The sequence below is a fragment of the Cyprinodon tularosa genome, unplaced genomic scaffold, assembly GCF_016077235.1.
Source record: "Cyprinodon tularosa strain WSP-4 unplaced genomic scaffold, ASM1607723v1 ctg14, whole genome shotgun sequence".
NCBI classification, from domain to species: Eukaryota; Metazoa; Chordata; class Actinopteri; order Cyprinodontiformes; family Cyprinodontidae; genus Cyprinodon; species Cyprinodon tularosa.
Window position 1 is genome coordinate 1,911,262 of NW_024038220.1, and position 22,215 is coordinate 1,933,476.

General features: G+C 36.9%; 1 protein-coding gene across 2 annotated transcripts in view; it reads left to right on the forward strand.

The window, feature by feature from the left end:
* stat5a (signal transducer and activator of transcription 5a) overlaps positions 1-11,272 on the forward strand; it is a 74,731-nt gene extending 63,459 nt beyond the window's left edge. The window contains exons 12-20 of one of the 2 annotated variants that reach the window (XM_038278304.1): positions 1,616-1,738; positions 2,037-2,129; positions 4,828-5,034; positions 5,670-5,764; positions 5,889-6,031; positions 9,700-9,855; positions 9,989-10,040; positions 10,491-10,601; positions 10,687-10,829. In XM_038278304.1, the coding sequence (XP_038134232.1) occupies positions 1,616-1,738; positions 2,037-2,129; positions 4,828-5,034; positions 5,670-5,764; positions 5,889-6,031; positions 9,700-9,855; positions 9,989-10,040; positions 10,491-10,601; positions 10,687-10,810 (1,104 nt within the window). In that variant the 3' untranslated portion in view covers positions 10,811-10,829. Of the gene's footprint in view, positions 1-1,615; positions 1,739-2,036; positions 2,130-4,827; positions 5,035-5,669; positions 5,765-5,888; positions 6,032-9,699; positions 9,856-9,988; positions 10,041-10,490; positions 10,602-10,686 lie in introns of both variants that reach the window. The other variant, XM_038278305.1, reaches the window with a different exon arrangement.
* The last annotated feature ends 10,943 nt before the right edge of the window (positions 11,273-22,215 follow it).

Consider the following 22,215-nt stretch of genomic DNA (forward strand, 5'->3'; position numbering starts at 1 on the left):
AAACATTAATATTTTTAACACCTCTCCTTTTGATTGCATAGAGATGGAACTGGTGCTAACAAGGCAGCTAATGTTAGCATTCCTCCAGCATTGATGTCAAAACAGGAGGAGGTCCAATATCGTGCTTTATAAAGGGTGCGCACTAGTTTGCACAATGAGCTGACACAAAAAAAAAACAAAGTCACTTTTATAATCTGGATTTTCCCGCAGGTTATTGAAATTCAATAGCAACCCACATGTTTTATCACGAAAAAGGTCAGATTTCCGGGTAAATCAAGTTCAAATTAGATCATTGCTGTGCACATGCATAGGGGAAGAGAAAAAAACATAACAGCAATCACTGTGACTGCATTGGTCTCTTGTTTAGGGGCGTAATGTCATTTGGCGTAAAAACGTTTTAAATATTTAAAAATTATTTTTAAAAGGATGATTTTACCTTTTTAACAAAAAAAATTGCTCACTACCAAATCTTTGATCCTTACTTGTTAAAAGCTATGCTGCTATTTACACTCGTATAATTCCGTCACCTATGACGCTCCAGTTTGGTCCTTATCGTTATCGTAAAATTTTTCTTGCTCTTAGGGAGTCTGTTTGAGGTGTAGGTGTAGCTAGTGGTTTGTGATCCATCTTCATGGCCCCTGTTCTCTTGCTGTGTTGGAAACACACCAGGTGAATGAGAGCGTGGAGCATGCCTGCACGCAAAGCCAGAGAATTCAGCATGAATCACTTTTTCATGAAGTGAACCCATAGAGAACCTGTGGTAAAGAAAGGATAACTCCTCTTACAAAAGAAAAAAAAATATATATCTACTTTTAAATGTGTGCATAGAGACTATGAGAAAATAAGGATGTTATAATATGGAGAAAATGTTATTGGTACCGTAAGTTAGGTGTAAAAGATGATACTCTCAAAGCACCCATTAAGTTTAATGTATTGTGAATAATTAGTGCAAATGTTAGTTAAACATATTGAATTTAATAAACTGCAAAAAATAAAACACTAACATATGCACAAAATTTATGGAAAACTAACAAACATGCTTATACTAATGGTGACAAGAACTCTAGTTTAGGTTAAACAATTTCAAAAGAAACTTTAATGAGTCATTAACTTTTCTGAATGGTTCTACATCCTAAAAAAAATCAAATATCAAGAGAGCTGAAAAAATGTATGTAGACCTGTTTGCTGCAAAAAACATACAAAGTTCATAACTGTAACCGTTGTCATTGGCAGGAAAAAAAAATCTTTCTTCAAGGTCATTGCTGATGTCTTTCCTTCCTGGCATTGTGTTGACACATTTTTATTCCAGACCAACTATCTACTTAAACTCATTTAATTGTTGATGCAGTTACACTTCCTGGCTATCATTTAATCAAATGCTTTATTCAGAACCACCTGGTGGCTGTTTTCCCTTTAAAAATCCTATGAAAGCAGCAATCATATACTTATAAACATCTACTGCACACACAGCTCCTCCATTTTGGTTTTGATCCATCCTCCATTGCCCTCTATGGATAATCAATGTGCCAAAATTAAATTAGATATATGTCCGATAGTTATGAGCAGTATATGCCAATATTCCTGAAATTGTTCTAACACATCTTCTTTTTTGTAGTCTTTGAAAAGGATCAAGCGATCAGACAGACGTGGAGCAGAGTCAGTCACAGAAGAGAAGTTCACCATTTTGTTTGAGTCCCAGTTTAGCGTTGGAAGCAATGAACTTGTCTTTCAAGTTAAGGTAAGAAATAATCTAACATAGGAGTTACATTAGCATTAATATGGAAAGATGCTATCCAGTTATTTTTTTTCTGTAATTGTAGGAATTAATTTATATGCAGAATTGTTTATCGTTAAAAATAATTCTGAATATAAATTGATTCAGAATAAATCTAAGCTTTTGATAAAACATACCATTATGCTTCCCCAATTCTTAGCTAATGTTCATTATATATATATATATATATATATATAGATATATAGATATATATAGATATACAGAATTATGGCTGAATATTTTTGTTTTTCTTTCTGCTTAGACATTATCCCTTCCTGTTGTGGTGATAGTTCATGGTAGCCAAGACAATAATGCCACAGCAACTGTATTGTGGGACAATGCATTTGCAGAGGCGGTAAGTAAAATGTCTGTGTGTGTCAGATTGTGTCTGCTTATCAACATCTAGCTAAAATACAGAATCCTATTTTGTTTTTATCTTAGTTGTAATTTTCTCCAAAGTCAGGAAACACCAGTTACTGACACAGAAATACTGATATCTTTAAAAAGGAAAATAAATAGTAGATGATTGCATTATAATCACTTAAAATAAATACATTCCTAAGGTATTATTTTTTGTAGCCCTGATATTGAGAATTCTTGCTGCTATTCTTGACACATATTTGGGGCAACCCAGTTTATTGTGTTGTGTCAAACTAATACCACGTCACTGTATATGAGAAAGTACACATAAGGAGAAAATTGTTGGTACCCCTCGTTTAATGAAAGAAAAACCCACAGTGGTCGCAGAAATAACTTTAATCTCTCAGAAGTAATCATTATTAAAAATTCAATGAAAGCATGCAAATGAAACTCAGACATTGCTTTTTTAACAATGTTCAATAGAATGAGTATAAACAAATAAACATATTGAAAAGATTTAGGTAAAATGATGGTTCCCATAGAAAAGTTAAATCAAGGTGTGTACAATAATTACCATGACAGGTGTCTCCATTCTTGTAATCAGTCAGTGGGCCCATATATAGGGGGACAAGTAGTCACTGTGCTGTTTGGTGACCTGGTGTGTACCACACTCAACATGAGTCAGAGGAAGCGAAAGAAAGAGTTGTATCAGAAGATTAGAAAGGAAATGATAGACAAGCATGTTAAAGTTAAAGGCTGTAAGACCATCTCCAAGCTCCTTGATGTTCCGGTGACTACAGCTGCACGTTTTATTCAGAAATTTAAAATCCATGGGACTCTAGCCAATAGACTGAAAAAAAAATAAATAATATAACCGTTTTTGACATCTACTGAATCATAGTTATTTTTAACGTAATTACCTCTACCCTGCTAGCATTAAACAATTGTGCTAGAGCAACTTAATATGATTAAGTAGATGCCAGAAATGGATACTTTTTTTTTTTTTTTGTTAACCTCCCCGGATGCGGCCACAGGAGGGAACCTCATGAAAAATCAAAGAGACAGATCATACAAATTTTGACAAAAGAGACCCAAAAAAAACTTCTAAAGAGATTAAAGATGAATTTCAAGCTCAAACAAAATCGGTGTCACTTCGCACCATCCGTTGTTGTTTGAGCCAAAGTGGACTTAATGAGAGATGACTGAGAAAAACACCATTGTTAAAAACAAAATTTAAAAAAAGCCAAATCAGAATTTGCCAACTACAAAAAAATGCTTTCAGAATGTCCTGTGGAGAAAATTTTAACTTTTTGCCAAGGCACATCAGCTCTATGAAAAAGAAGTATATTAAGAAAAGACTGAAACACGGAGGCTCTGTTATGTTCTGGGCCTGATTTGCTTCATCTGGCACAGAGCATCTTGATTCTCTGAAGGTCCAGTGAAACTGCAAGACTATCAATGGATTCTAAAGGGAAATGTTCTGCCCAGGGTCAGAAATCTTGGTCTCAGTCGCAGGTCATGGATCTTCAACAGGATAATGACCCAAAGCTCACACCTAAAAACTGTAAAAATGGCTGAGAGGAAAACATTGGACCATCTTGAAGTGTCCCTCTATGAGCCCTGACTTAAATCCTATTCATCATCTTTGTAAGGAGCTGAAACATGCCATCTGGGAAAGGAACCCTTTAAACCTGAGACGACTGGAGCAGGCTGCTCATGAGGAGTGGGACAAAATACCTGCTGAGAGGAGCAGAAGCATCATTGACAGTTACAGGAATCGTTTAACTGCAGTTAGTGATTGCTTCAAAAGGTTGTGCAACAGAATATTAAGTTAAGGGTACCATCATTTTTGTCCAGGACTGTTTTATGAGTTTAGTTCTTTTAAATCTGTTCAAGCGTGGTTGAAAAGCAATGTCTGACTTTATTTTTTTCATGTTCATAGAATTTTATTTATTGTTAATTTTTGGGGTTCTAGTCATTTCTGTGACCATTGTGTTTTAAAAAAAAAAAAATTAACGAGGGGTACAATTTTGTCCATGTGTGTATAAAAAGTTGTAAAAGCAGCGCTTTCTTAACATTAACCGCCCAGGGTTATTGTACTTTTATTATACTGCGCGGTGCCTAAATTGTGCTTTCCAGTTTCACTCTCAAATTTTTTATTCACTATTCTAAGTCCGAAAAAACTGTCAAAAATGGCTCTGAAGCTTTATTTTGAGTAGCACTGTTGAAGGTTTCTTACAACCCAGATTTCTTTTTTTAATGTTAAAATAAAAAAAAGAAAGAAATTTAAAATAAATAAAACATATAATAAATAAATAAAAATAAAACAACAACCCAGATTTCTTTTTTTTATGTTAAAATAAAAAAAGAAAGAAATTAAAAATAAATAAAACATATAATAAATAAATAAAAATAAAACAACAACCCAGATTTCTATATCCAACATAGCTGTTGCTTGTCTTAAACATATCTGTGGCTCCAGTAATATACAGTTTATTTTTACTAGTTAGCATTTCTATCCCTTTTAATTTTTAACACAAAAGACTTTCACCTTTGGCCTTGTTTGTCTGTGATGCATGATTTGAAAAAAAAAAAAACTGCTTTTGTACATCTATGTATATATATTTCAATTCATTTTTTCTGACAAAGTTTTTAGCTTTTTATTCCCACTTATTCCTCCTGTATGTGTGCAGGGTCGAGTGCCTTTTCTCGTGCCAGATAAGGTGCTTTGGCCTCAGCTGTGTGAAGCCATCAACATGAAGTACAAGGCAGAGGTGCAGAGCAACAGAGGGTTATCTGAGGAGAACCTGGTCTTCCTGGCTCAAAAAGCTTTCAGCAGCTCCAGCAACAATCCTGATGACTACCGGAGCATGACGATGACCTGGTCACAGTTTAACAGGGTTAGCACCAGCCCTCTTACCTCGTGATGCTCTGAACAAACACACAGCTTTCAAAAGTAGTGTTCTGTTATCTGTTAACATTAACTTTATGGATGGATTTTTTTTTTATCCTGCTCTGTTTTGACTTCTTTTATGTTTAAGCCCTCAAGTTATAATGCATAAAATGTTTTAACCGCATGCATAGCTCTTATGGGAACATTTACACAGTAGGGGATCCATACAATACACAGAAATATATCTCTCTGTGTTTGTCGCATCCTAACTGCTCTATTATGTGGTTAACATAAGCGAGAATGCCTCAAGTCTTAATTTTAATCATGTTGTTTGTCCTCTTAGAAGAATGCTGGAGGCCTCATTTGATGGCTTAAAGCGGCCACTGAATGCAGAATGTGCACCCCCCCAATCACCACACATTATTCTCATCAGATGACAGAAATTTGAAGTGTCAGCCTTTTAAAAAAAATTTACAAACACAAACACACTGCCATAACCACTAAAGCATTATGCTCAACCATATTTATGTATTTTATTTTTATTTCAATCCAGTGAATCCATCTAATTTAGGGAAATGTGAAATAAAACTGAACTCTGCATTCTTTCTCTGAAGATCTTTTCCTCAACATATGTGTCTACAGGAAAGCTTGCCAGGAAGGAACTTCACATTTTGGCAGTGGTTTGATGGTGTTATGGAACTTACAAAGAAGCATCTCAAACCTCACTGGAATGATGGGTAGGGATTTCTAAGAAGCTTTTTCTTTTATTGCTCTCATCCAAAAATTTGATGGCAATTAGTACAATAAAAAAGTCATGAATAAAAAATGTCTCTTTGTGTTTACATGTCTCTCTCTTTGTAGAGCCATCCTGGGCTTTGTTAACAAGCAGCAGGCTCAGGATATGCTGATGTCCAAACCCAATGGCACTTTTCTTCTACGCTTCAGTGACTCTGAGATTGGAGGCATAACAATTGCATGGGTGGCAGAAAATCCCAACAAAGCAGGTATGATGTGCAGGACATCACATTTGATGACCAAATTACTCTCCTCAATGAACCCAGATAGGCTCTTTTCCTCTCTGTGATGAATTTACAAATAAAGCTAACAGACCGATTTAAGTTATTCAGACCCAAACCACATGCATATCTGCAAGAAATGCTTTTTTTTCTCAATCACATGACAATTGGCAAATAAAACTCAAGCACTTCAAAGCTCATATTATTTGCATATGCCAATCAGTCATGCATAACAGAAGTCATTTCTCACAACTCTGGTGTCGTCTGCAGCGGTTTTCTTTGATAGATTTTGTTGAGCATCCATTGCGGCTAGCAGTGCATCGTTATACTGCAGGATTGCTGTTTAACATACATTAATTTTCAAGGAATTTTCTTTAGCTATTCATTTTTTTTTTCAGTTTTTAAGAGGAATAAGTTGAGTAGAGAGTGGTTCCCATGGTGAAGTGGTTTGGGTTTGACTTTAATGCAGAGGACCCAGGTTTGAATCTCAGTTGCGTAAGGAAGGGCATCCAGTGTAAAATATTTGTCTGTGAGTCTTAATGGCTAAATACAGGAGCGGTTCAAAGGGCACAAAGAAACTGGAGGAATACGGAAATTATATATGAATGTTAAATCATTCTTTTGCAGAGATGCACAGGAGATGAATGCTAGCTAACAAGAGTCAATGCATTCACTGTTGCGCAATTTCACCTTCGATCCAAAGGAGTTATCTGGGAATTTAAAGGTCCAGAAAAGTAAACACCAGTTTAGTCAAAGGCTTCTCCAGGTCTGCTCCACACAGACCGCTACAGGAGATCCTTTCCATCTACATATAAGAGTAACAACAACATTTAATTTCCTTTTAGAATTAAGTGAGCAGCTCTTTAGCTAAGAAACTAAATGGTCTCTTATTTCATCAAACTGTTTAAAAATGGGATTTAGATAAAGCTGTTCAGGGGACTTTGTATCCTGACTGACCCCATTTTTCAAACATCTAGCCCTCTGGTGTCTGACCACATAATGCCGAGACACAAGTCTGGAGCCAAGGCATCTCTCCAGCTTTCTAGCTTGCCAAAACAGTCGCTATCAATTATAAAGCTGACTGGCTCAGCTTTTCAAGGGTGGTAGTAACCACCCTTGAAAAGCTTAGTGACCTTAGAATAAAAGGAAGGGTCTTTTTATATCTGCTGCTAGGTTTAACCTGTATCTCGCTAGCCTCGATTAGCCATTAGAGTTCCTCAGTTTCGCTGGGAAAGGACTCTACATTAACTATTTTTAAAAAATCCCTATTTGTATCATCAACAATGTTTCTGTCTTTCCTCCTGTGGCCTTTTTCAAAACAGATTTCGTATAACCCTCAACAACTCAAAAACGTCATTCCCTGGAGACAGCAGTGAGGAATTTATACCTATGTCTCTTTTAATGTTAGGTATTGGCTCAATTTGTTTTTTCAATTCACAGATGTGGAGACGAGTGAGTGCCTCATGCTTTATTCATTTCATTATTTCATTTCTCTACTCATTTATTCCACCAATAACTGGTTCTGATTATTGATAACCTAAATTGTTCTCATATATAAATTCCCTGCTCAGATGATCTGATGGTAGCAGAGGTTATTTTATCTGTGGTTCCTCACGCCTCCATGTTTTTAAATAGTAATTTCCCTGGAATAGCACCAGTATTGAAACACGTTGTATTATATGGTTTCTATTTTTTTATACTACTCTAACAGAGCATATATTTTAATTGTTGTTATACATTATATATATATATTTTTTTTAAGTTTTCAATTCAGTTTATTTATATAGCGCCAATTCACCCCACATTTCATCTCAAGGCACTTTACAGTTCAACCAGATCATACAGTCAAACTTATTCAAAGTTTCCCAAGTAAAACCAGTTAACTGCAGCGACTCATTGACTTGAAGGTAATCCCTCACAATAAGCATGCTTGTAGCGACAGTGGAGAGGAAAAACTCCCTTTTAACAGGAAGAAACCTCCAGCACAACCAGACTCAGTGTGAGCGGCCATCTGCCGAGGCCGACTGGGGTTCAAGGAGACAGAAGCAGAGATACAAAAAGCAGCTGTAAACCAGCTCCACAGTCAGCCCCGTCAAGGAAATGCACAGCCAGGCAGACGAGTCATCTCCCATGTCAGAGGATGAAGAGAGCACATCCAGCCAATCACAGTCAGAGAAACAGGACTACACTGAAAAACAGAGTATTCCTGTGTGGTGTATATATATATATATATATATCTATATATATTAGAGTCCTGCACGGGTCGAGTTTTACCAACCCGCACCCGCCCGAACCAGTTAGGATGACTACCGAACCCGACCCGTCACTCGCGGATATCTTCAATTCAAATCCGAACCCGACCCGACCAGTTAATATTTAACCCGCAACCCGACCCATTAACACATCAAGTAATAGGCTATAGTACGCTGCGCTGCAGAACAGCGCCATTAACACTGCAGCAGACGTGTATGCACTGACTGTGGCCTTTTTGGAGGGAAGCCCACACTGCCGGCAGGGCTTTAAGCTACAACAAGGGTGACCCCAGTGCCTGATTATTATAACATTTCTGATGTCCATAACAACACACACGCATAAAAAAAAAATCACCAACTATCCGCCCGCACTAAAAAAATATCCGCCCGACCCGTTTATTTTTATTTATGTATTTTTCACCCTCGAAAGAGCATTTTAGCGGGTGACCCGTCGGGGACCCGTCGGGTACCCGACCCGTTGCAGGACTCTAATATATATATATATATATATATCTATATATATATATATATATATATTTATATGTATATTTATTTATGAAATGTATATATTATTACATTTTTCAACTTGATGGTTATTGACATAGAGATTGAGGGAACTTCATTTGAAGTACATGAATAAGGCTTAATAAAAATAAAAATTTTACATTTCTTGTGAAAATTTGTATCACTCTTGGTGTCAAAAACAGCTACCATCACCATGTTTAATTGACAATATGGTACGTGGATTCTCAGGGCTATGTAAGCAGAACACAATGCAAAAAATAAATAAATAGAATTTGTCAGTATGATGTATTTTGGTTGCACTGGCCTCCAGGGAAATTTTTTACTCCTACTTCATCTTTCTCTCTCTTTATAGTGAATAACGCTCACTGTTTTGCAAGGCTTCAAAAGCCTTAAAGATGGCTTTGAATTCCTTCAGATTATTATACGATCTGTTAAAAAAATTTCAGCTTGCTTCCTGTTGTCAGACGTTTCACTATTCAAATCATTTATTTGTTCTGCGGGTCAGTCAAGGCTACAGCCCTGAGTGTTACTAGTGACCTCAGAAAAACGCGGTTAATTATTGTTAACTCATGATTTAATTGGAGGGGTTGTGAGCTTTTTCTCACGGATGTTGTTGGTTGGGATAGCTTTTATTCCCTTGAAACTTTTATATTTTCTTAGGTTATCTTTACCTAATATAAACACCTAACATGAGCACAAAAAAAATCACATCATAGTAAATCTAACTCACGTTACCTTTCATTTAAAAAGGGTTTACTTTCTTTTTAGCCTGACTCTTAAGTAAGCATCTGGTGAATTTATAACCTGTCTAGTTTTCTTTAAACATCTGAAATAGACAGAAATTAATTCTGTTATTGATTATACCCTCTGTGCATTTAGGTGAGCGAATGGTTTGGAATCTGATGCCCTACACAACTAAAGACTTCTCCATTCGCTCCCTGGCCGACCGAATCAGTGATCTCAATCACCTCCTGTTCCTCTATCCTGACAGACCCAAAGATGAGGTGTTCTCCAAATATTACACACCACCCCTCTGTAAGAGACTGTTTTCATAAAAAGCTCTGAAAATACTGGTCTAAATGTTTTCATTTTGTTATTTATGGTGTGGAAAACACTGTTTTTATGTTTTTTTTTTCTTCTGTTGTGTTTTTTTATTTTCTTTTTAAAGCTAAAGCAGTGGATGGCTATGTGAAACCACAAATCAAACAAGTAGTGCCTGAGTAAGTACTTACATCCTGTTGTATGTTTCGTCTTGTGCGTCCATTTCTGTTTCCTTTTTCCTACTCTTCTCCCTTTGCTATCCACTTGTCTGTTATTATTCTGAAGCAGCATTTAGAGTTAATCACCCAGTGCCGGACCTTGAATTCAGGTCGGCCATTAGTTAGCTGTTACAGTTGGAGGAGGCCAATTAAAGATGGCGGGGGGTTCCTGCATGAGCCTGTCTTCCACTCATCATATGAGTTAGTCTCGTTAGTTATGAAGCTGCGCCGTCTGCCCCTCTCTATGGTCGGTTTCGCAGCGCTACAGAAAAAGGACGTAAGGATGTGAATAAGCACAGGAAACACGCTGAGAATTGTTGCTTTGGAAACTGCTGAATGCATTTTCCGGGTCTTTTAGTTCAGAATTACAATTCCATTTTTATGTATGATTTCTTTTTGTTTTTTTTACAGCTTTGCTACAGCTAATCCAGACCCAGTCAGTGGAAATCCAACATATATGGATCAAGGCGCCTCTCCAGCTCCTGTTAATCACTCTCACCCTTATAGCATGTACTCAGCTATGTAAGTACCCTAGTCCCGGGAAAATACAAAAAGTGTGTTTTGTTGGTCTTGTGCACGTTTGGATATTCTTTGTTTGCCTTGACAGAGCTGACCCCGTGTTAGACGGAGACGGAGACTTCGACCTGGACGACACCATGGATGTGGCTCGGCATGTGGAGGAGCTTCTACGGAGGCCTGTAGAGAGTCAGTGGGGGGGCCAGCAGTCCTGACCTTTGACCTGTCGACATGCAATGCAACCAAACAAGCCCTGCCCCACCTCTCGTTAACATGGTTTAATTCCATTCATCTCTGTTTTGTTTCGTTTTTTTCATACTACTATAAGGTAAAATTGTTAATAATGGCTGTTTGTTTCCTTTTTCCTTTCAGTGTAAGACATGCATGTCAGTGATTTCACATTTTTTTTTGTGTGTGTCCATAACTGTTTGTACAACAGACTAGATTAAACCAACCTACAATGTTACAGTGTCGTGGAAAACAAAGGAAGAAATATCGTCCATGGAAATTGTGCATGTATTTTCAATTGTTCTTCAATTCATTTTGAAAAGTATGCTACTGTATGACGTTATTTCAGAAGTTGAATGTTTTTTATTTTATATTCTCTGCTTTGTAAATTTGTTATTGTTGCTAGTGACACTGATCTTGCCCTTTTGACGAAAGAGAAACTTTAAAGAGGAGTTTTGCCTTTGCTCTTAAAAAAAAGAAAGAAATATTCATTGCTTGTCAGTTATTCAAATGTATATACACTAACCTAAAGCAGAGTGGCTCTCTTTGCTCTCTGCATCCGACTGCACTCACATCAGAACACGGTACTCGCTTGCAAGCTTTACATTTATTTGTGTTCGATTTGTTCACCAGCTGCAAAGGAAAGGAGCTCATGCACCTCCCTTTCTCTCACAGGGCTATATGTCTTCTCTTTATACACAGAAATGCAAATCGAAGCATTTACCTAGCGCTGCAAGCTTTGTCCTCTCAGGTCCCACTGCTCCCCTCGTCAACGCTACCTCGCATTGGTCTCCTGACAGTCGTTCGTATTGGTTCATTCACTGTTTCTGCACTACCCTGTCTCCAGTAGGTACAGTCAGTAAATTTTGTTCTAGTAGATTCCTTTGTTTGTGAAGAAGATCCCTCGCTGCACGGAGCTAACTATCTGGCTGTGTTATGCTTGAAACCACTCTCGTGAAGATGTCCGGAGTCATGAAGTGTCTTATGTCTCGTTAATGCCTAAATATTCAACGTTCTTCTGCATCCTCATGCATTTATTTGTGCAGCTGCATCATGACACTGTGGCATGGGCATGTCTCTTTGTGACAACTTGAACAAGCAAGCAGCAAATGTTGCAAAGCATAAAAAAAGGCTTTAAAGATTTGCAAAAGACTGAAGATCTGCTGCCATATACATCCTGCAGGATGTCACCATGTTTATAAGTTAGGTTGTTGTCCTTTGGTTTAGACTAACTATTGTTGTGCATCCATCAACCTCTTCCCCCCCGACATGTTTCACGTAGATCATAATTAAGACCGCGTTACAACCTCAGGAATAAATTGTGGCGGAACCAGTGTTTTAGCCAAAAAGAAAACGCTGCTTTCAGAAGCTGATCAGTAGATTTTATATATAATGTAGTTTCTGTGGCACTCCACAGTTGAATGTAACCACTTTAGATCACCCTGAGGATTTGCATATAGTTTTTGCTAAATTATGTATAACCTGAAGTAAAAACAGTACAGAGCATCTGATAACCTGAAAGAAAAAAATTTATTTTTAGCCTTTTCATTATTGCTATGACATTTTTTTCCCTTTTTTCAATCCTTTTTATTTAACTTTTCTTCTTTAAAAAAAAAAAAAATCTTAAGCCTAAATTTTTTTTTTTTTTTTTTTGACTGAACCCCAATGCCATTTTTCTGTTCATTTCTAAGATTTGCTTCACTGTAGATCCTTTTTAATGAGATAGACGGTGCTGTGTGTTGTTTGATGTATATGTACCTTGTTTGTTGTTTGAATTTATCACTTGGAGACTGTTCAAAGAGCCACAGCTGTTGAGTTGCGAAGAATAAAATAAAGTTTTCTAAATAAATGTAAATGGTTTTCTTTTACCACACATATCCTAAACACATGGAACAGGGTCTGTTCCATCTGTTTGGCTTCAAACTATTGGTTTTTACTTTTACAACGTACAGCCGGTGTCTGAACCGGAATCAATAGATTAACAGGCATGAATCCAGTGTTGATTTTTCCACACTGGTTACCAGTTACTTTCAGATTTCACCTTCAATGTATTAAATTTTAGGGCCTTGCATGGTCGGGAACCTGAATAAATCTCTAAATATACACACTAAATATGATGGGGTTTTTCTATATTCCACCTATAACATTTATTAATTTAGCCCAGGGGTTCCACAACATTTCAGTCTCTGACTCTGAATATAATACCAGTGGAGACCCCTTAAAAATACATTAGTTACTTTCACTCAAAATTAATTGTAACTATAAAAAATATATACCCAGATTATTAAACACATGTAGTTTTTTTTCTAAATTATATTTAATGTTTAATTTATCTTTTTTATTTCCTGTTATTGCTTAATCAGAACATGCATTTTACAGTTTAACGGCATAATTAGATAATATGTTGTATAAATAAATAAATGGGAATTGTTTATTGCATGTTTTACATATATTTCATGATATATTTTGGCCCTCTATACCTCAGGGATCATCACATCCTGATGATTGTGACAACTTGTAATCCCTGATTTAGTTCCTCTACAAAAATAATGTTCGTTAGCTTTAAAAAAAAATGTGTATATATATATATATATATATATATATATATATATTCTTTTTAATGTTTAGCATCTTTTATTTATCCATATTTTCTGTTGCTGGCAGTATTTAACTTGTGTATGATGACAGTTGAACAACCACTCATTCTGTCTTAGTGTCCAAATAACTGCAATATAGAGCTGTCCTTTCACAGAAGAAGATTCCAGAAGTCCAAAGGGAAAATCCAACAGTATAGAAAACGTATTTTTAATACAAAATGTCACACAACTGAACTTGAATTTGAAAAAGCGAAGACGTGATGCATAATAATGGTTCTTCCTTAAGGGTTTAAATTTTGTTGGTGAAATTTTGTGATTATATTTTTTCTTAAATGTTTTTATGGTTTTCTCCTCCTGCAAAGCAAACTTCCCTCAGGGGACAATAACAGTGAAATTACAATTAAAGTCCTGGTCCCTGTCTAGACTGGCTTTGGCAAACTAAAATCTGGCATCTAAGTTTTTCTTAGAGTGAAAACTTAATTTTTGCTCACGTCTCATGAAATATAAGCTAAGCTTCTGTAATATCTCTCAGATTATACACATTTGCATCAGCAGTAGCAAACATGTAATGTAGGTCTATGGGGATACTTTAGTCGTTATTTTGTAAACATCTTGGGGTAGACATGTTTGGATGATGAAATTTTGTCTGTTTTGCCGGCTGTTATGTTTCCTTTCTACTTGTAGATTATTTATCTGAGAATTGATTCATTGATGTTAAATTCTACTAAGACCTCTTGAAACTTTTATCAGACTCATAAACTGCTTCAAGGACTTATCTGAAGGACAGCTCTGCAGCTCTTAGATCATTGCTTATTCTCTCTCATACAATCAGGGCCATCCTATTTCCAACTCTTGAGAAACTATTTCCTAATCTTATACATCAAAATTGATGTGATTTTTAGCACTTTAAGTGGTTGTAAAAGTGAATAAACCAGCTTAGGGTGCTCTTAATAGGTTTGTTTCTGCCATCTGGTGGGAAATGGAAGCACTGCGTTGTTTTTGTGCAACTGAGCGGAATCCTAAAGACCAATTAAATTCCTCATGTCATGCCTGGGAAAGATAAGACAATCTAATTTACAATCAAATTCAATAAAATGTTACTGGTTACTCATTACACGATTTTCTTTATCAGTTTTGAAAGGTCAGACATTTCACTACTTGAATCAACACAAGGTAACCTAATTGTTTAGATTGGTTCTATTACATTGCATTCCAGCCTTATCTTCGTATTTCATCAATCATTCTGTACAGTCAGAGGTTGACTTCATGTGTTTGTTAGAGATCATAGTAAATGTGGACATAACTCCCATCAGGGCTGGGCTGTCTTTATAGTTTTAAAGTCAGTTTACAGCAGGAGCTTTCTTGTTTGTGTGGTAAGTTGGCTTACTTTACCAGAGGGTAAAACAATATTCCAGTTATTTCCTTATAACATGTTTTATTAACTTCAACTGGGGGTTGGATGAGTAGTTCTAATTGTTTATGCATAAAAAGATGGATTAGGTTATACATAAAGTGTTAAATTAAAACAGAGCTGACTTCTACACTAAATTTACCAGTGGACCAGCGTGGGGCCAGTCATTATTTTTATGGGGGCCCTGAACAAAAGAGTGACACACAAAAAGGTGAAAATATCAAGACAACCAAATAGCCTTTTGCTGATCTGAAAACCTCTAATAAAGCAGATGAAAACTCTGATCATATCTCGATATGCCTGAAGCTGAAAATGCCATAACTTAATTTTTACATCTTCAAGATAAAACTGTCAAGATAAAAAAAAAAGGATCAATGACTTCTATGCCAATGCATATCATTATTAATTTAATCAAAAATGTATCTAGGCCCTGGCTCCTGTATAGGACTGTCCATGAATTTAATTCTGTATATAAAATTCACATTAATCTCTTTTTTTTTTTACCTTATATAGAACACATGTCTTTAATTCCTTTATTTAAAGCTGCCAAAAAAATAAAACTTTTATTGAATCGATTTTTCAGCAACAGTTGATCAAAGTGTCTCTGACTCATGGTAGCACAAGTATGCAGCATGATACGATGTTAAATGTTAAAAACTCCTCCTATTTGTTTAGCTTACACATATTGAGTCCAAGAAGGAGAGTGGTGGCCTGGTAGTTAGGGCATTGAGCTTGGAATCCAGAGGTTCTGATTTCAAGCCCCACTCCCACAGCCCCCACACTGGGTCCCTGAGCAAAACCCTTAATCCCACACCACTCCCTGGGTGCCACACAATGGCAGCCCACTGCTCGTCAAGGGAATTAGTTAAATGCAGAGAGTGATGGGGAGTGTTGGCCTAGTGGTTAGAGCAGTGAACTTGTGCTCTGAGAAGGTTTGATCCCCGGTTTGATCCCCACAGCCTGCGCTCTGGGTTGCTGAGCAAGATCCTTAACCCCACACTGCTCCCTGGGCGCCACACAATGGCAGCCCACTGCTCCCCAAAGGAAATGGGTTAAATGCAGAGGTACATTTCTCCAATGTGAGATCAATATAGTTCAATTATTATTAAGAAGCACATCATTGTTTGTTAGTTCATGCAAATGGCCACTAGATGTCAGTAAAGTATCTTAAGTTAGATGTAATTACGTTCAGTCCTACTTGGCAAATATACTGTACAGATAAGGTCGATCTGTGTCTTCTGAGCCACATTTAGGTTAAGTCTCAGTATTTAAAAGCTTCCAGGTGGACGACTACCTGCCTTTTCTTTACCTGCTAATCACTCACTGGGGAAGCTGGGATGCATCATGTTTGCTTCTTCCCCTGGCTTTGGGGATAAACAGATAAATGCAAACCATCATGGATGCCATCACCTAATTATAAATTATTTTACACCACCGTCTAACATAATTATTGATGTAAAATCTTGTGAGGTGAAATCAACAAGATGACGTACTGTTGAGCTCAGTCTTGGCATTTAGCCTAAGAACAGTCAAGCATGAAAAACAGTGACTCCATAATTTAATGTGACACAAACCTTTAAACCTTTTCAGAAAATAAGAATTAGACATTTCAAATCTATACTTTAATAGGGATACTAGAATATGAACTTGACAGCATTTCAATTTTTCTGTCATTCGATATCTTTATAAGCATCTTATGTCATTAAAATATTGATGCATCATTTATTTTCTTTTTTATTACCAGAATTGGATAAAGGAAAAAAAATATTTGTTCTTATTTTTTTTTTTGCTATCTTTTACACCGAAATGTAAAACATTTACAAGTCAGTTATAATTGTTTTTATTCATGGTTTCAGTTCCTGTTAAAATGGGCTTACACAGGAAGTATGCTGACAAGCTTAGGAAGACACACCCTATCCTCCGCAGTGATGAGAAGCATTAACTTCCGTTGTAGATTTCATCTTTCAAATATGAAATATACTCGTTTATATGTGTCATGATAATGCGGTTTTATTCCTGCATTCAGAATTAACTTGATTGTGATAACTGCTGCTCTATTCAGAGCTGATAAATTTCAGGAAAAACTCTTGATTTTTTTAAGCATCAACAAAAAAAAACCTGATTTGGAATCTTAAGCAGTTATGGAGCATCTCTGATTTTATTCTGATCAGCTGTGGATGACCAAATAAACTTTATGCCCTTTTTTTTATACAGCCATGCACGAGGATGGACACGTTTGAGTCCGAATGAATGGCTTGTTAAAATCCATGGGTCAGAACCAAACAGAATTTGCAGCAGGATGGAGTTTGCCCTACTGTATGCAGCCATTGTTGACATCCTGCCACAGGAAACAGCAGCAAACCTCAATGGAAAAACAGCAGGTGTTATTTTCAACAAAACCATCTCAGACTTGCATATGCAGTACACTGCTTTATTTTCTTGTTTAACAACACCCAAAAACTGTTAACCTGTTTTCTTCCCTTCATGCCTTCCCACCTAATTGACAAAAAAGGACGGTCCAGTGTGACACATCCAGTGTTTGTGGGTGAATCAATCAGAGGCACCTTTTAAAAGGTTCACTGATCAAGCTCTGTGGACCCGTGTGAACTAGAAGTTTGAGGCCTGTTTCATCAGAGGCCTTTTTACATTATAGTGAGACAGCTGGGTCGAGTGAAGAGGCTTTTAAAAGCAGAAGTTTTACTGAATTATTTCTGATTATGCATAATACACGATGCTGGGAGAGCAGCAAGCAAAGTAGAGAGAGGCAGAGAGGGAATGAGGAAAAGAAAAGAAGCATGGAATCACTTTAATCTCCATGCCCCCCCCCCAAAAAAAGAAAATCTTTGTAATACATCCTCACGAGTCCTTTTCTTTTGCACCTTCTGCTATAACTTTTATTGTCTGATTTTTCCTTTTTTTCCTCAAACCTTTCTTATGATCCTTTCTGTGCAAAAAATGGAGCTGACCTCCAAACAGGCTGATATTATTCAAAACTTTATTATTTCTTAATATTGTTGTTGCTTACGTTAAAAAAAGGAAAAACAAAATGATTTTCCTTAGATAAATTCACTATTACATTATACTGGAATACCTGAGAGTGGCATGGAGGCATGCAGTGTTTTGAGGTGTTAAAGAGGTCCAGGATGCTTTAGCAGCAGCCTTCATCTTTTCTTCATCGTTGTTTTTTTTTTTTTTTTGTCGTTACACTGTCACAAGTACAGCACAAAGAAATTTACTCTGCATTTAATCCATCCCCTTGGGGAGAAGTGGGCTGCAATCGTGAGGGGCCCGGGGAGCAGTGTGGGGTTAAGGGTCTTTTTCGCAGGGAGCCAGATTGGCAGTCTGTGGGAATGGGTTTTGAACTCACAACCTTGGGATTCTATGCTTCGTTCTATGCTCTAACCACTGGACCACCATCCCCCTTGTCTCCTGCCTTCTTGACATGACTGCTGAGTTTTCTAGCTGATCAGCATCAGTCATTATATCAGGTATTGCCACTTTTGGCAGAGTGGGCAGGTGTTGGATTTAGCTGGAAATATAATCAGGTTCTCCTTGAAGCTTGTCAGAACAGGGAGGCATGCGACATTTCCAAACAGAAGTGATTTGCGGTTTGTAAAAAAAAAATATATATATTTCAGTGGACAAACCAAAGCAGAAGACCCACCAAATCAAACCTGGATTCTGGGCCTCTCTCTCTCTTTCAAAAGACTCTGGCTTCCAAATCAAATACTAACTTTGATTAGAAAATAGGTTTTTTAAACTACTAAGCAACAGTGCTACCATTTTTCTTCTCCATCCATTAGATATTGCTGAGGTTATTTTTGGTTCTGGAGAGGATTCATTTAAAAGAAATGCAACAATTTTCGCTCTCGCTCACAGTGCATTTTTGCGAGGTAGCTCTCAAAGCATTGACTCATCCTGCAGTCCATGTCCACACTTTTAAAGTACCTTTGCTTCACAATCCTCTCCAGATTTCTGTAATTCTTATTAAACATTTTATGCACCGCATTTTATTCTCTTTCTACCTGACCTTGCATTAATATGTTTGAATCCATCAGCCTGAGAGAGGTCAGCTTCTTTGGCAATGACTCTCTGTGAATAGCTCCCCTTGTGCCCTACCTGTGAGATCATCCACATAGAACCACTAGCATCATAGAATTAAAAATGTAAAATTATCACATTAAAAAATAACTAAATATTGTTTGTTTTCTTTGTGCGATTTCTGTCTATAATTCCTCACATTTAAACAAATTATATTCAGAATATAGCTCATGCTCGGCTTCACTGGACTCTGCCCAGACATGCTCAACAGGACTTGATTTGCACCCTCAGGTTATAAATGGAGTCACATTATCTCAGTTTACTGCTCAAGTCACATCTGATGATGTAACATTAAATGCTTTACCCGCCATTGTGTGGCTCTTTGCTGGGCTGACCATAGAAAGGGCAGCAGATGCATAGAGAATGTGTCCAGAAATGGAAAACATAGTGTGTGCTTTCTAATGCACTGAATCCAAACAAACAGAGCCAAGAGGATTTTTATTTCCCTTCTTAGTAATTGTCTTAAAATCAATACATTAGAAGAATGAAAGTGAGGAGATGGAAAAGCATGCTTGCATCTTTGATGAAGGGTAATACTGTGGAATTATAGATGAGTGTAAACTGATGTGTTAGTTTCCTTGGTGTATTAGGTGAGTGAAAACAAACTAAATGAACCATTATAATGTTTTAGACAGAATTTCATACATGTTTGACTTGTTTTATTGGATTAGGAAGATTGTTTTTCGCTTACATAGACATGGAGAATGTTGTTTATAATGATATGTGAAACACTTTGAATTAAAAGAATATTTTATTGTAGCATCAATATTTCAAAGCGATACATTTAGTAAATTGTAACATGTAATCCGAGTGTATCTACTCAGTATGGAAAGTAAGAAGGTTTAGTCCTATTCTCATCCTATAAATACCCACAGCTTGAAATAAAATGGTAAACAGTCACTTCTTGTTTGCTTTCACTTCCTAAAATAAGATCTGCATTTACGCTGAATTAAAAAAAACTATTTTATATCCAAACAAAATGGATATAAAAGTGTATTTTTCAAAAGATTATTTCATTTTTAAGAGGGAAAAGTGTCTAAACCATTTGACCTTGTGTAAAAAACGGTTACCCTCTTTTGCCAAATCATGAGATAATTGTCATCAGTCACTTTTCTTGTATGACTTCAAATGCTGTAGATATCTACAGTCTGAAAATAATAATAAAACATTTCTGAGAAGGGTCATAAACCACAAATTGTGAAAATTGAGAAGTGTGTCGACCATCCCCGGAAGCTGACGGTCAACACCAAAGTATTTTGGCAGTGCATCTAGGAGGTAACAATAAAGGTTTAAAGAACCTCCAGAGCCCAGCAGGCCTCAGTCCATCTGTGCTTTGTCTATGCATCCTTATTCTTGCAGGGTTAGTGCCTGGTGCCTTTCTCTAGTTGTCTTAGGGTCGAATGAGAGGTGAAGGAAACTTCCCAGACAGGTTATCAGTTCTTCACTCTGTAAAGGTCAGTGTTAATGATTCAACAATAATAAAGAGCCTGTGTAAAATGGCACTAAGGGAAGGAAACAAAAAAGGACGGTCAAGAGATTTAGAAAAAAAAATGTTGATGGGACAAAAGTAGAAGTTTTGAGAAGGGCCATCTTCTGTTAGATCTGTCTTAAAACTAACAAGGAATTTTAAGAAGAAAGAAACAAATATCAAGCAGAGAGTCAATCATGTTGGTTCTAAGTAGGAACCTGCTCAGGTGATCACCTGGATGACTTCTCATAATTAATGGAACCCCCCCCCCCCCCCCCCCGACCAAGGAAAAAAAAGTGGTTGAAAAGACTTTGAAAAGATGACATGATTTACGTCCAAATGATGCTTACGTTTGGTTGAAAAGTGAAAGATGAAATATGGTCAGCAGCACCAAATTCCTGGGGGTACACAACACAGACAACCTCACCTGGACTGTAAAAACTACCTCACTGGTCAAAAGGGCACAAAAGAGAATGCCCTTCCTGCGGAGGATGAGGAGAGCCCACCTGCCCCCACCCATCCTCACCACCTTCTACAGAAGCACCATAGAGAGCGTTCTGACCAGCTGCTTCACTGTGTGGTGTGGAGGCTGCAGCGCCTCAGACTGGAAGAATGCGAGAAGAGTGGTGAGAACTGCAGGGAAGATCATCAGGGCTCCTTTTCCAGCCATTAAAGACATTTCATCCCAGCGCTGATGGTCCCGGGCTTGTAACATCATAAATGACCCTTCACAACCTCACCATGGACAGTTCTCTCTGCTGCCCTCTGGGAAGAGACGTTTGCAGCATTCAATGCAGGTCCAGCAGATTCTGCAACAGTTTCTTCCCCATCAGACTACTGAATGTTGAAAAAAATTAAAAACTGAAAAAAAAAGAATAACAATTTACAATAAAGTTATTTTAAGTCTAAGAAAAGCTGTAATTTTGACCTTCAGCTCAAGTACACCTAGATGAATCTATGTCTGAAAGGCTTAAAGAAAAGTAAAAACTTAAGACTTAAATCTAGTTTAGATACTGGGTCTGGAAATTGAATACTGGTTAAAAGCAGAGACAGAAGAACATTTTAGGGGCCAAACTCTTTGTCCCCCATTTTTTTTTAAATCAACAGCTAAATCACCATATCTTCACTACATCTAACATTTTACAGTGAGGCTACTGAAAGGAAATGCTACAAAATATTTAGTTATCCTGTTGGTAACACGACTTTGTTTCTTTGCTACAGAAATAGAGAGACTTGATCCAAATTCTTGAGAATTAAAACCGAGACTCTGGATAAATCAGAAAAAAAAGATATAATAAAATTAACAAGCAAATAACAACAACAACAACAATAATAATAATATTAGTAATAACAATAGTCCCAAAATAATATTTTTGCTGCCAAGAATACTAAAGGCTGCATGGAAGAAAAAAAAGACTTTAAACGTATCCTTTTACAACTATATCTTTTAGGCGTTGTTGTGCTCCCTCTACTGGACAAAAGGTAACTATCTAAAAGTGGATTTTACTTTTAAACCATCTGATAAAAATGCTATCACTCCAAAAAGTAAAAATGCTAATGCTAAAGTAAAAATGATTCTTGTTTCTTCAGATTTCCTCTGGAGAATCCAGATAGACTGGCTTTAGAACTGAGAATGCGCGCGCATCGCCTGCTGCATTTAATTGTGTCCATTCTTGCACGCGCATGCTGGACACGCGTCTGTGCGCCGACTGTGATTGCGCTTTTTGCACAGTGTTGAATTTGTCCCGTGGATGTATATGAAAAGGGAAGAGCTCCCCTCCTTTGCTGTTTTTTTTTTTTGTTTGTTTTTTTTTG